The following is a 13,332-nucleotide window of genomic DNA, read 5'->3' as shown; positions in this document are numbered from 1 at the left end:
ACAAGTGATGGGCAGGAAAATATTAGCTGTTCCATGAATCTTGGCCTATGTAGCTACAATGTGTTAAAGTAGAATTATTCACAACACCCACAAACTGACCAGCAACCCCAGAGTCTCCTCAGAAGGAATTTAAACAACACTTCAGAAATTAGATCACAAAAAAGTGTTCTTTTGAGGAAATGGCTCAACTGTGAATCCAGAATTCTGATTCTAAATATTCTAAAAGATAGAAATGTTCCCCCTGTCCTCCAGGATGGTGGGGATTGGAACAGAGAGAGTATAATACCTGCTCTAAATATTGGAAAAAGACCCTTCACTCAGATCTGGGAGGGGGTTGTAAAGAGTCCACATGGCTGAGTAAAACTTTAACTCTATCACAGACTGGGGGAAATTTTAGACCATCACCCTGATGACTAGTAAATTCTCTGCATTTGCAAAAACAGAACTGAATTTAAATCGAGCCATTTGTATTACAAACTCAGGAGTGCTCCAAGAATCAACACATTTCCAATAAGAGGTAGGGGTAGGTTAGACAAAAGTAATGGCTTGCAAATTTAGAATCCCCACTGGATGGAAGCAGGCCATTCAGCCTATTGAGTTCACACCAACCTTCCAAAGAGCATCCCATCCAGACCCACACCCCCTACCCAACCCCTGTAACCCTGCAATTCCCATGGCCAATCCACCTAACCTGGACATCTTTGAATTAAAAGGAGGAAACCAGAGCACCTGAGGAAACCCACACAGACACAGGGAGAACGTGTCTCCAGGCAGACAGTCACCCAAGGGTGGGACTGAACCTAGGTCCCTGCTGCTAAGAGGCAGCAGTATTAACCACTGAGCGACTGTGCCACCTGTCATATCATTAGTCATGTGGTCTATGACCTTAGTCACATCTCTTATTTACATTCATTTAGGACATTTTAAATCATTTGCATTTATGCACAGGTTCTCATTGCAAATTTCTTCTCAGAATTGAAAACGCATTTAATGATTGCAACCGACCCTCCATTATAAATCAGGTCATTGAGCTGAAACTCTGAAGGTAAACCGCTGATATTTGGTGCTTTTGTCAGTTCCCAGGCATTTGTAAGAATGAGATTCCATTCTGAACAACATTAAAGCATAACATTACGATCTACATTGAAACATATTCAATGGGACGACATTAAGTAAGAACTGTGTGGTTCATGCGAATACGTGGACTTTAGCCCATATGATCCCTTATTTTGCATTTAGTGAATAACTTTACACAGATAAAGGTTTCTTTACACCCTACTGCTTCTCATCAGTTATATACAATGTGAAAATCTCAATCACAAAAACCTTCTTACCATGGCAATAGCCTCCCAAACCTTGTCCATTTACTTCTGCTTATGAGAAAACCCACAGATGGATCAGTGATGGCATCCCAGGCACGGCCAATGAAGAGGATCAAAGATGCAGATGAAGGGTGAAGCTGTGTGTTAGAAGATTACGTGAAAAACAAGCAAAACAGAATAAAATGACTCATTTGTACAGTATAAAAATAAACTGCCCTGCAGTGCAAGTTAAACATATAGCACTGTTCAGCACTACTCTGCAATAACATTTAGAAATGTCTTGATCAGTGACATTCAATGCATGTGCTAATTTTAGCAAGCATCTGTGAGCTATTATAGATTAAGTTGACTGACAAGATAGTTTTTATTATTTTTCACCTTCTCATCAATATTCTCCCTTCTCATCATGGAATTAACTCTGTGCTAAGCTACTGGTTGAGAAGTGTTCAGGATCTTTGGGCAGTCCACATGGCCATTATTCATACAAATCTACAAAGGGCGTATTACCCTGCTACTTCATGGCCCAGTCAGCATGGCCCTCTTTCTCTACACAACCTGCATGCATTTCCATTCTCAGCAGAGCTTCTTGGAAAACAATCAAGAGGAGGAACCTTATTCCCCTCTCAGGGAAAGCCAACTGTAATGTCCTTAGCATTTTCCAACTAGAAGTGGCCAACTGAAAACAGACTAGAAACTAAAGTTAATGCATGGTTCTGGAAGTGGCATGGCTACTCAATGTATTGCGGAAGAGAGTGGAGGGAGAACATTGGAGGAAGCACCTAATTCAATCTGTTAAACAATTGCATTTGAGAATTGTTTAGTCATTTAAAACAGATTCATCTTCTTCATGAAGAAATAATTAAACTTCACCATCATCACTGAAGAAAGTCCTGGAGAAACCCAGCAGGTTTGGCAGCATTTGAAAAAGAAATCAACGGATGAGTCATACTGAACTTGAAATGTTAAGTTTGTTTCTCTCTCCAGAGAAGTTGCTTAAACTGCTGAGTTTCTGCAGAATTTTCTCTTCTTAATTCAGATTTCCAGTATCTGCAGTATTTTGCTTTTATCACAACTGAAGATATTCCTCAGCTTTGAACAGAAAAATCTTTTTCTGCAATAACTAAATGATGGATTACAAATATCCATTCTGTAGACCTCAGCCAGCTTTTAGTTCACCTTTAGAATACAGTTACAGCATTTGGGTGTTGAACTCTGTATTGGTCCAAACTTGTGTTCTTTTGGAGGTAAGGTGTACGGTTTCCAAATCCTAACAATTGGAAAAGACTTATCACATGTTGGAGTTAAAGTCATTTTTTGATTGGTTTAGCCCCATTCCAGTAGTGATATCCAATATTAGAAATAGGAACACTTACTTTTTATTTAATACCACTTCTCATTTCAGTCATTAACCTGAACTTAGTAATTAAATCACCACATATTGATATTACTGATTGAGTGGGACTTACCTGTGCTACATCCAACAGGTAAATTTGTAGGAAGAATCCAATGGCACATCCGGTTATCTGATAGGGTGCTCCACCAATAGCATAACAAAGCTTATTGCATACCGATAGATTCTTTCTCACGTCCCTCTGAAAGGATAGAGTGAAATTTGCTTTAAAACAGACCATGAATTATTTACTAAGGTACATTAACAGTGTTGTGGGTGTTTTTATCCCATTTACTATATCTACAAACTGATACCAGATCCAATGTCAATTTGTATCAATAACAGCCATTAGGTCCACATTAAAACATATGAAAAGTATTATAATTTAAATGTCTGCGTTAAGTTCCCTAAAATAGAACAAATGTAACCTACAAATTATTTTAGGGAACAAAGAATGTTTTTGCTGTGTTAATTTTCAACAACGACTGGTTTAAAAACTGAGCCTCTCTTGGTAATGCCAACACACAATGGTAACATGTGAATCTAAAATCCAAGTTTGATATACAGTGTGTGTTGAATTAACTGATCCAGCCAGCATCGTTAGATGATTTGTACAATCAAGTTTTGTTAACTACATGAATATCTTGTACTTGCTCTGTCCACACACTTAACAGCAATTAGAAAACAATTCTATGGTGCATTTAGCACTTTGGAAACATATCTTGCAGTTAATATGGCAAGCCATTAAAATCAGGGGGCAGACTTACATTGAATTTATGAATAATTCACAATTATCTTTGACTAAACATTAGAATTAAACATTCTCCAAAAGCCAAATCCTTGGCACCTAGTAATGACATATTTTCAAACCTGAAAAGCTCCGATAATAGTTTGTGCTGTTTACAGCAGATTTACGAAGTGGCTACCAATGAAAGTGGAAAACAAGATCCTTAATGTTAAATTGGGGATGGAATAACAAAGGTTCCTGCTCCTGCTTGCCAATCAGTAACATGTTATAAAATGGTGCACAGCATTTGAGAATGGGGTGCACCCACTCCATCAAATTCTCTGTTAATAATCTCAGGTAAAGAATACCAACATAGCTATTGTGTTGACAGCGGCTGGCGTCGATGCATCAGAATCCAATCAGAGTCAGATGTTGCTGGGTATTTTTTTTTAAAAGGAGGGGGGGAAAAGGCTTGTCAAATTGCTAACAATTGCACTCAAGAATCAAACTTTCTCATGTTACATGATGCTCTAATTTCAGTATTACACCTAATGTACCACTCCATGGGGCTCAAAGTTGTAGCACATTGGAAGGAACATTATTAATTTAGGTCATTTATACCCAACATATATTGTTTATGTGAGCAAACATCATTTAGTAATAGAGCACTTGGAAATTCTAACAGGATCAGCATGGATTTATGAAAGGGAAATCATATTGGTCAAATCCACTAGAATTTTTCCAGAATGCAACTAGCAGAGTCAATAAGGGAGAGACAGAGGGTGTGATTTGCTTTGACTTACGGGAAGATTGCAGTAAAGTTCCACATAAGACACCAGCATGGAAAATTAAATCACATTGCATTGGGGTTAGCATACTGATGTGGATAGAGAACTGACTGGCAGACAGGAAACAAACAGGGAGAATACAGGAATCCTTTTCAGAGTGTTAGCCAGTGACTAGTGGGTACTGCAATCAGTGCTAGGACCCCAGCTATGCACAATATAAATGAATGATTTAGCTAGGGAACTAAATATAACAGCTTCAAAGTTTGCAAATGACACAAATGTGGGTGAGAGAGTGAACTGTGATAATGATGCAGAAATGTTTCAGTGTGATATAGGCAAGTTGAATGAGTGGGCAAATGCATGCCAAATTAAATATAATGTGGATAAATGTGAGATTATCCACTTTGGTAGCAAAAACAGGAAGCAGATTATTATGTGAATGGTGACAGATTGGGAACTGGAGAGACGCAACAAGACCTGGGTGGCCTTGTACACTACTTGCTGAATGAATGCAGATGCAGGAGGCAGTTAAGAAGGTAAATGGTATGTTAGCTTTCATAGCATGAGGCTTCAAATACAGGAGGTGGGATGTCTTGCTGCAATTGCACAGGGCCTTGGTGAGGCCACACATGGAGTACTGTATACACTTCTGGACTCATTATCTGAGGAAGGGCATTCTGGTTATGGAAAGGATGCAATGAAGGTTTATCCAAACTGATTGCGGGGATGGCAGGACTGACATATGAAGTGAGATTGGATCAGTTAGGACTTTATTCACTGGAGTTTAGAATAATGAGGAAGTGGATCTTGTTGAAATCCATGCAATTCTAACCAGACTAGACAGGGTATACTTGGGAAGGATGTTTCCAATGATGCAGGGAGTCCAGAACCAAGGGTGACAGTTTAAGAATTTGGCTTAGGCCACTTAGGATTGAGATTCGGATAAATTTCTTCACCCAGACAGTGGTGAGACTGTGGCCATAGAGTTAAAGTAGAAATGATCCTGGTATGCAAGATTATTACTTTAGAACCAGAAAGTGGTTGGGGCTAAACTTTGAATGTTTTCAAGCAGGAGTTAAAAGGCTAAAGGGATCAAAGAATGTGGGGCAGAAGCAGGAACTGAGTTAGTGATCAGGCTGATGGTTGATTTATGATGCAAGGTGATGCTTATGATGTTGGGTCAATTCCAACCTCTCTCCTTGCCTGAGACATGGTGAGCCATAGGTTAAAATACTAGCAGTCGTCTCTTTAATGACAAAGCAGCCTTACAGTCTGGTAAGGTTATGGGCACTTTACCTTTTACATTGAAAGGCAGAGGAGACTCGAAGAGCTGAGGAGCCTACTCCTGTTCCTATTTTCAGTGTTTCCATTTCAGAAATCCTACATAACTACTCCAAGGTTAACAGCCAAATACAACCTTGTACTTTGGATATGTTTGTGATCAGTTTAGGAGAAAAATCTCAAAAGGAAGCTGGAATCCAAAAGTGAGATACAATCAAAAATAATGTGAACATTGGCAATCATCAAGCCTTAAATATTCATGATCTGAAATAAAAAGGTGGCTTATTTTGACAAATTTCTCTGATATGCAGAACGCTGTCAATCTAGAATAGAAGTGATTCTGACATACAATGTCATTACTTTACAGTCAGAAACAGTTGATTTATAACTTTCCTTTTACAATAAAAAGGGGAAAAATGGCCCTATACTTCTTATTTTTGGGCATCCAGGGCAAAGAGGTGTGGGTGTGCTCCTGGGCCTGGTCGAGCTGGCTATAACCAGGTCTAGGTTAGTGGTGCTGGAAAAGCACAGCAGTTCAGGCAGCATCCAAGGAGCTTTGAAATCGACGTTTCGGGCAAAAGCCCTTCATCAGGAACGTCCGTCGATTTCAAAGCTCCTTGGATGCTGCCTGAACTGCTGTGCTTTTCCAGCACCACTAATCCAGAATCTGGTTTCCAGCATCTGCGGTCATTATTTTTACCTCGTTAATTATAACCAGGTCTAGGCAGCAGGCTTGATGGGGTGGGGGCGGTCATATCTCTAACTCTCTGCCCATCTTCTGTTATGTTGGTGTCACTGGAGAGAGAGCACCTGGTCAAGACTAGAGTGGTGCTGGAAAAGCACAGCAGGTCAGGCTGCATCCAAGGAGCAGGAAAATTCACATTTCGGGCAGGATCCCTTAATCAGGAATGAGGAATGAGCTCATTCTTCATTCCTGATGAAGGGCTTTTGCCCAAAACATCAATTTTCCTGCTCCTTGTATGCTGCCTTCCAACACCACTCTAGTCTTGACTCTGATCTCCAGCATCAGCGGTCCTCACTTTCGCCTAGAGAGCACATGATGTCCATTGATGCTCTTTAGAGAGAGAGAGACAGGCACTGCAGTGGCTAGTGCTTTATTTCCCTCTCCAACTCAATTTTGATTTAGCCCTTTCCACACTCTCTCTCTCTCTCTCTCTCTCCCTCCCCCCCACCCCCACCTCCACTCCCCCCCCCTCCCCCCCACCTTTGACAGCTTTCATTGCCCACAACAGGCTTTGGCTGTAAATACTTAATTGGCAACATGGGTGATTTACTGGTGGCAGTTAGTAGCTAAAAATAAAAAAAAAGTCACGGTTATTTGTTTTTTTATTCCCATCACCATTTGGTTGTGTTTGATAGCACTCCTGGTGATATCTAAAGAAGATAAGAAAGGAGAAAAGGTCATTGAGCAAACTGCCATGGTTTACTCCAGAGGAAGTGAAATTGGAACATGATCCCTGCTCAGAAGGACACCCAACTTCCTGCTCGGTTTTAGGAGAGGGCTGGATGAGAGGGCTTCAGCGATGCAGCCGTACACAGAGCCATACAGCACGGAAACAGATTCTTCAGTCCAACTCGTCCATGCCAACCAAAGTTTCCTAAACAAAACAAGTCTGCATTATCTGCATTTGGCCCTTATCCTTCAAACCTTTCCTATTCATGTACCTGCCCAAACATCTTATAAAACCATAAGATGGCAGAGCAGAAACTAGGCCATTTGGCCCATCGAGTGTGCTCCACCATTCAATCACGGTTGGTAAGTTTCTCAACCCCATTCTCCCTTTGATCCCCTTCAAGAACCTCTCTTAAATGTTGTAACTGTACCTACATCTACCACTTCCTCTGGCAGTTCATGTACCTGCCTCCAGTGCAGGAGGCCTGGACTCAAGTCCAACCCGCTACAAAAGGTGTGACACGGAATCTCTGACTAGAAAATACGAGGGGCTGAATTGTGCTTGATTCATACTCGTCTTGTACACAGTTCTGAGTCAAACGACCTTTTTCCCTGTCTTGTATATTGGCTAATCTTGCATCCCGGATTTAAGGCGAGTGCATACAAACACACACACACACAGGCTGAAATCTAACCTGAAAAGTATGTTCCTTAACAAAACGCAATGTAGAAGGAAGTGAAACACATGGTCGCGGTTCACATTTGGATTCTTTACAAATCCGTTAAAAGCAACGTGTCTTATCTCACTTCTCCCTCGGTGACAACACGGCCTGTCTCCAGATCAAACAGGAATGCAAGTGGCACAGTCCCAGCCTTCAGTGAATGGCCAGAGGGAGGTACACACCTCCCAGTAACACACCAATCTAGGCAGAGTATTCACAACCCATGCACACACCAAAGGCACTCATAGCCACAAGTTCGCCTCCCACTGCAGGAACAATCACGGCCGATTTTAACCTCACAGTCCATTCTCCCTCACAACAAAACATCCTCGAATACTGAAGCTAATTTTTATTTTGCCTCCACTCACTGCAGCACTGCCGGGAGTTTTATTCCGAACTTCGCGCCTTTAGTAACTTTCTTTTTAACCCCTCCCTCCCCTTTGAAGGGTTACCCATTGAAATTCAGGTTTTGAATTCAGGGCTAAGTGAGTATTGTTTGAAAATACTGCGGGTTTGCGATGTGAATTCAATGTGCTCAGTCTGTCGGGAGCAGAGGTTTTAAATCTTATTTAAAACGTTGGTGGGGGAGCACATCACAAGCGAAGCTCTAAAGGAGAAAGTGTAGAGTCGAAGGTGAACTCAGGGACTTTCAAATGACAATTCCGCCTCTTTGACCCACCGAATAGACTCGGCCTGCCAAGGAAAGCGTTCTTTCTCACATTCTCAGCCAGGCTAGACTCGGGGTTGGAGCTAGGGTTAGTTTATCAAGTTTGTGGAGAGTTAGGATTAGTTCACAAATTTGAGGGGAGGGGGGGGGTGGGGGGGGGAGGGTTAAGGATGGTCTATAACGTTTAGGAGGGTTAGTTTATAATGTTTTAGGGATGGTTAGGGTTAGTTTATAAAGTTTGGGAGGATTAGGGTTAGTTTATAATGTTTGGGAGAGCTAGGGTTAGTTTACAAAGTTTGGAGGGTGTTTAGGGTTAGTTGATAAAGTTTAGGGTGGGTGAGAGTTAGTTTACAAAATTAAGGGGGGGGGTTAAGGTTAGTTTATGAAATGCAGGAGGGTTAGTTTATAACGTTTAGGGTGGGCTAGGGTGAGTTCACAAAGTTTGGAGTGGCTTAGGGTTAGTTTATAAAGTTTAGGGAGCGTGGAGGTTACTTTATAAAGTTTAAGGAGGTGGATTAGGGGTCAGTTTACAAAGTTTGGTGGGTGGGGTGGAGGAGAGAGATTGTCTGTTACCTGTTTGAGTCTCCGCTCGTCCACCGAGACCGCTTTGGGCTGTAAGAAAGTCGCTGTCACGCCACACGTCTCGCCACCTTCTCCCTTTGCCATTCTCTACAGCACTGGGCTGTTCTCATTCACACACACGCTCACTTACTCACTCAATGATCGAGCTGTCTTTTATTTTCCCGCCCATCCGTCTTCCCCCACCTCCTTCCTCCGTACCACGTAAGCAACAAAAGACTGTGAGCTTTCCCTGTCTCCCTCCCCTCGGCTACTGACTCTGACCAAGAATCGCTCAGGAAGCGGGATGGGTGGTCCTTGACTCATGCTCAAAGCGATGACGGTGCCGGCTGGGAAACGCCGTTCCCCCGGGATGGAATGTAAACCTCGCTGGGGACAGGACTTGGGTGTCCTGGTGAAGCCCTGGGGCAGGGCGGCTGGACAAGGGTCAACAGAAATTGGTCAACTCCAGCGCCTTTCATTAGTGCCTCCATTGCCCCATCCCGTTCCCAACTGGACATGTCCACGCTCTGAAACTTGTCAGTTCAGAAGGTGATTCAGGGTAATGTGTCGCTGCTTTGCCTTTTTCTTTTAGTTTGCATTTTTTTTAATGTGGAAGATCCCCCCCTCTCCCCGGACCTGTGTGGTGAGCTCCCAGAATTGTTGCAGTGTAGGAGGAGGGCCAGTCGGCCCACTATGCATTGCCCTTCAAATGGTAACTCACTCAGTACCATTCTCCTGCCTTTCCCCTGTAACTGTTCATTCTTCCTTTTCAAATAACCATCGAATACCCTAACTGAACCTGCTCCCACGACACACTCCAGACAGATCGATTGCTTGTGTGGAAACGCTTCAATTCTTTTTAGATTCGATTCCCTACAGTGTGGAAACAGGCCTTTCGGCCCAACAAGTGGATGATGGACCAATTACAGGTAACTATCATACACAAACCTGAGAGTCAATATTAGATTAGATTAGATTCCCTACAGTGTGGAAACAGGCCCTTTGGCCCAACAAGTCCACACCGACCATCCGAAGAGCAACCCATCCATCCCTGACTAACGTATGGGCAATTTAGCATTGCCAATTCACCTGACCTGCACATCTTTGGACCGTGGGAGCACCTGGAGAAAAGCCACACAGACACAGGGGAGAATGTGCAAACTACACACAGACAGTCACCCAAAGTGGGAATCAAACCTGGGTCCCTAGTGCTGTGAGGCAGCAGTGCTCACCACTGAATCACCCCTAAACTGATTTCATCCCAGATGGGACTTGAACCCACAGTCCCTGACTTAGGAGGCCAGTGCCTTATCCATTAGGCCATTGGGGCCACATTCTAAGCATAACACATTCAGCTTATACCAGGTCTAAACAGCCACTCTCTCCGATAGTAATTAGATTCGATTCTCTACAGTGTGGAAACAGGCCGTTTGGTCCAACAAGTCCACACCAAAGTGTAACCCAAACAGACCCGTTCCTCTAGATTTTCCCCTAACTAACGTACCTAACACTTACTGTAATTTTTGCTTCCCTTATGTTTGTACCTGCTCATTCTCCATTCTTTCACATGGGATCTCTCTGTCCTAACCAGTGGTTTTTCCAACTGTGGTCCATGGATCCATAAGGTTGATCAAGTTCCTCCAGGGAATATCCGTTAAATAATTCGAGTGGCAGTTTGGTTGTGAGCTAGGAGGTAGAAATTGCATTTATTTTATTAATTCACAGAATAAGGGGATCGCTGGATAGACCAGCATCTATTAACCATCTGTAATTTGGCCAGAGAGCAGTTGAGAGTCAATCATGTTGCTGTGGGTCTGGAGTCATATGGAGGGCAGACCAAGTAAGGATGGAGGACCTGAAGGACCTTAGTGGATTTTTCCTGATAATTGACAATGGCTTCATGGTCGTCATTCAATTCTTAATTCAATCTACCATGGTGAGATTCAAATCCAAGTCGTGAGAACATTACCTGATTCTCCTGCTCCTTGGATGCTGCCTGACCTGCTGCGCTTTTTCAGCAACACATTTTTCAGCTCTGATCTCCAGCATCTGCAGTCCTCACTTTTTCCCTGGATTAATGGGCAGCAGGCCAGGCAGCATCCGAGGATCAGGAGAATTGATGTTTTGGGCATAAGCCCTTCTTCAGGAATGAGGCTGGTGGGCCAAGTGGTCTGAGATAAAAGGTGGGGGGGAGGGGATTTGAGGGAGGGGCGCTGGGAATACGATAGGTGGAAGGAGGTGAGGGTGAGGGTGATAGGCCGGAGAGGGGGTGGGGGCGGAGAGGTCGGGAAGAAGATTGCAGGTCAAGAGGGTGGTGCTGAATCCAGGGGTTGGGACTGAGATAAGGTGGCGGGAGGGGAAATGAGGAAGCTGGAGAAATCTACATTCATCCCGTGTGGTTGGAGGGTTCCTAGGCGGAAGAGGAGGCGCTCTTCCTCCAGGTGTCGTGTGGTCAGGGTCTGGCAATGGAGGAGGCCAAGGACCTGCATGTTCTTGGCAGAGTGGGAGGGGGAGTTAAAGTGTTCAGCCATGGGGAGGTTGGGTTGGTTGGTGCGGGTGTCCCAGAGGTGTTCCCTGAAACGTTCTGCAAATAGGCGGCCTGTCTCCCCAGTGTAGAGGAGACCCCGTGGCTGAACACTTTAACTCCCCCTCTCACTCCGCCAAGGACATGCAGGTCCTTGGCCTCCTCCATCGCCAGACCCTGACCACATGACGCCTGGAGGAAGAGCGCCTCATCTTCCACCTAGGAACCCTCCAACCACAGGGGATGAATGTAGATTTCTCCAGCTTCCTCATTTCCCCTTCCCCCACCTTTTCTCAGTCCCAACCCTCAGACTCAGCACCGCCCTCTTGACCTGCAATCTTCTTCCCGACCTCTCCGCCCCCACCCCCTCTCCGGCCTATCACCCTCACCCTCACCTCCTTCCACCTATCATATTCCCAGCACCCCTCCCCCAAATTCCACCCCCCCCTCCACCTTTTATCTCCGCCCGCTTGGCACACCCTCCTCATTCCTGAAGAAGGGCTTATGCCTGAAACGTCGATTCTCCGGCTCCTCGGATGCTGCCTGGCCTGCTGCGCGTTTCCAGCACCACACTTTTCAACTCTGGTCTCCAGCATCTGCAGTCCTCACTTTCTCCCTGGATTAATGACCTAGCAATAAGACCATTAAGTCATCACTTCCCCATAAGAATAATTCACTTTCACTGTAATTCACTTTCAGTGCCCATGGATGAATATGGAAGCAGCACAGTGATTGCCAGACAAACCCACGGAGTGAAAGGCTGATAGTGAACAACATATAAGTCCAACCTAAAGCCACTTTCCCAAAATGCTCACATTTATACTATAGATCCACTCAACTAGCTGATATCAAAAAGTAACAGATGTGGTTTCTTAAAAGTATTATTAAAACACTCTTTATCTGCGGAATCTTTGCACTATGATATTATATGATATTAGCATTTACATGGGGCTAGTGATTGTAATACCAGTTTAAACAGTGTCCTTTGACCAGATAAAGAAATAAAATAGCATAATCTATTTCTGGTATACGTAAGTTAATCATTGAATTTTCTGTCTTGCGCTGGCATTCTGATACAGAGACAAAAATAACTTGGATAGTTTTTTGCTTTAAGAAATACCGATCTATCATTCCATCCGATTAATTTTAGGTTTTCAACCTTTGCAGTTTTTTGGTGAATCACAAGATAATCATGCTTGCCTTATTTCTTCAGGGCTCTCACAGTAATTTTTTTTTTGTGGGTGCAAAATGCATTCATAGTTTAAAAAAAACCTTTGACCACTCAGCTCAAATAACATCCAAATGGGAGGATCACGCTACTTTAATAGACATTTGGATATGGAAAACAGCCTCGGTATTGAAGATAAAGTTAGATGAAACAGTAGAAAAATGGTGAGGTCCACACTTAAATGAAACTGTTCAGAATGCTGTTCTATTTCAACAATTTCATGAATTGGTTATTGAAGGACAGAAAGTACGATTTAGAAAAACATCACAGATAACATTGCATGGTTGTTTTGGTCTCTATACTGACAGTTAGAATTTGGTGTTTGCAGTATGTGAGACTGTTTAAGGTTTGTGTAAAACGTTTACAAAATGCTTCTTTCAAATACTTGGAGATTCATGCTGGAAAGAAAGGGTTGATAAAGGTGTTCCACGTTCTTAAAACCCTGTGACTATTGAGTTGGGATAACTGGCAGGATGATTTCAATACTACAAAGAGTATTCTTGCACCACAGGAGAATCAATAAAGTTAAATAGCCGACCAACTGGTCGTAGTAATAAGTTAGAGGCAGGTGGTTGTGAGAGAGACTGCGCCTTATAAAAATGTTTTATGACATTGTGTATGTGGAATTATACAAAACTAACTTTATCAGAGTAATGCTGAGAAAAAGACACATTGTCAAAGTTAACACTTTGTTCTGACACAAAAGCA

At 43.1% G+C, this 13,332-nt stretch overlaps 1 protein-coding gene across 1 annotated transcript in view; it reads right to left on the bottom strand.

The window, feature by feature from the left end:
* The window catches only part of mfsd2ab (MFSD2 lysolipid transporter A, lysophospholipid b), a 53,132-nt gene extending 43,888 nt beyond the window's left edge, over nt 1-9,244 (bottom strand). Inside the window, exons 1-3 of the mRNA XM_072548138.1 lie at nt 8,885-9,244; nt 2,789-2,914; nt 1,335-1,459 (exon numbers count right to left, since the gene is read on the bottom strand). Of these exons, the coding sequence (XP_072404239.1) occupies nt 1,335-1,459; nt 2,789-2,914; nt 8,885-8,977 (344 nt within the window). The 5' untranslated portion in view covers nt 8,978-9,244. The remainder of the gene's footprint in view (nt 1-1,334; nt 1,460-2,788; nt 2,915-8,884) is intronic.
* Nucleotides 9,245-13,332: the final 4,088 nt, after the last annotated feature.

Source organism: Chiloscyllium punctatum, chromosome 27, assembly GCF_047496795.1.
Source record: "Chiloscyllium punctatum isolate Juve2018m chromosome 27, sChiPun1.3, whole genome shotgun sequence".
Taxonomy (NCBI): domain Eukaryota; kingdom Metazoa; phylum Chordata; class Chondrichthyes; order Orectolobiformes; family Hemiscylliidae; genus Chiloscyllium; species Chiloscyllium punctatum.
Note: the sequence above shows the minus strand (reverse complement) of the source record. Positions and strands in the feature narration are given on the sequence as shown.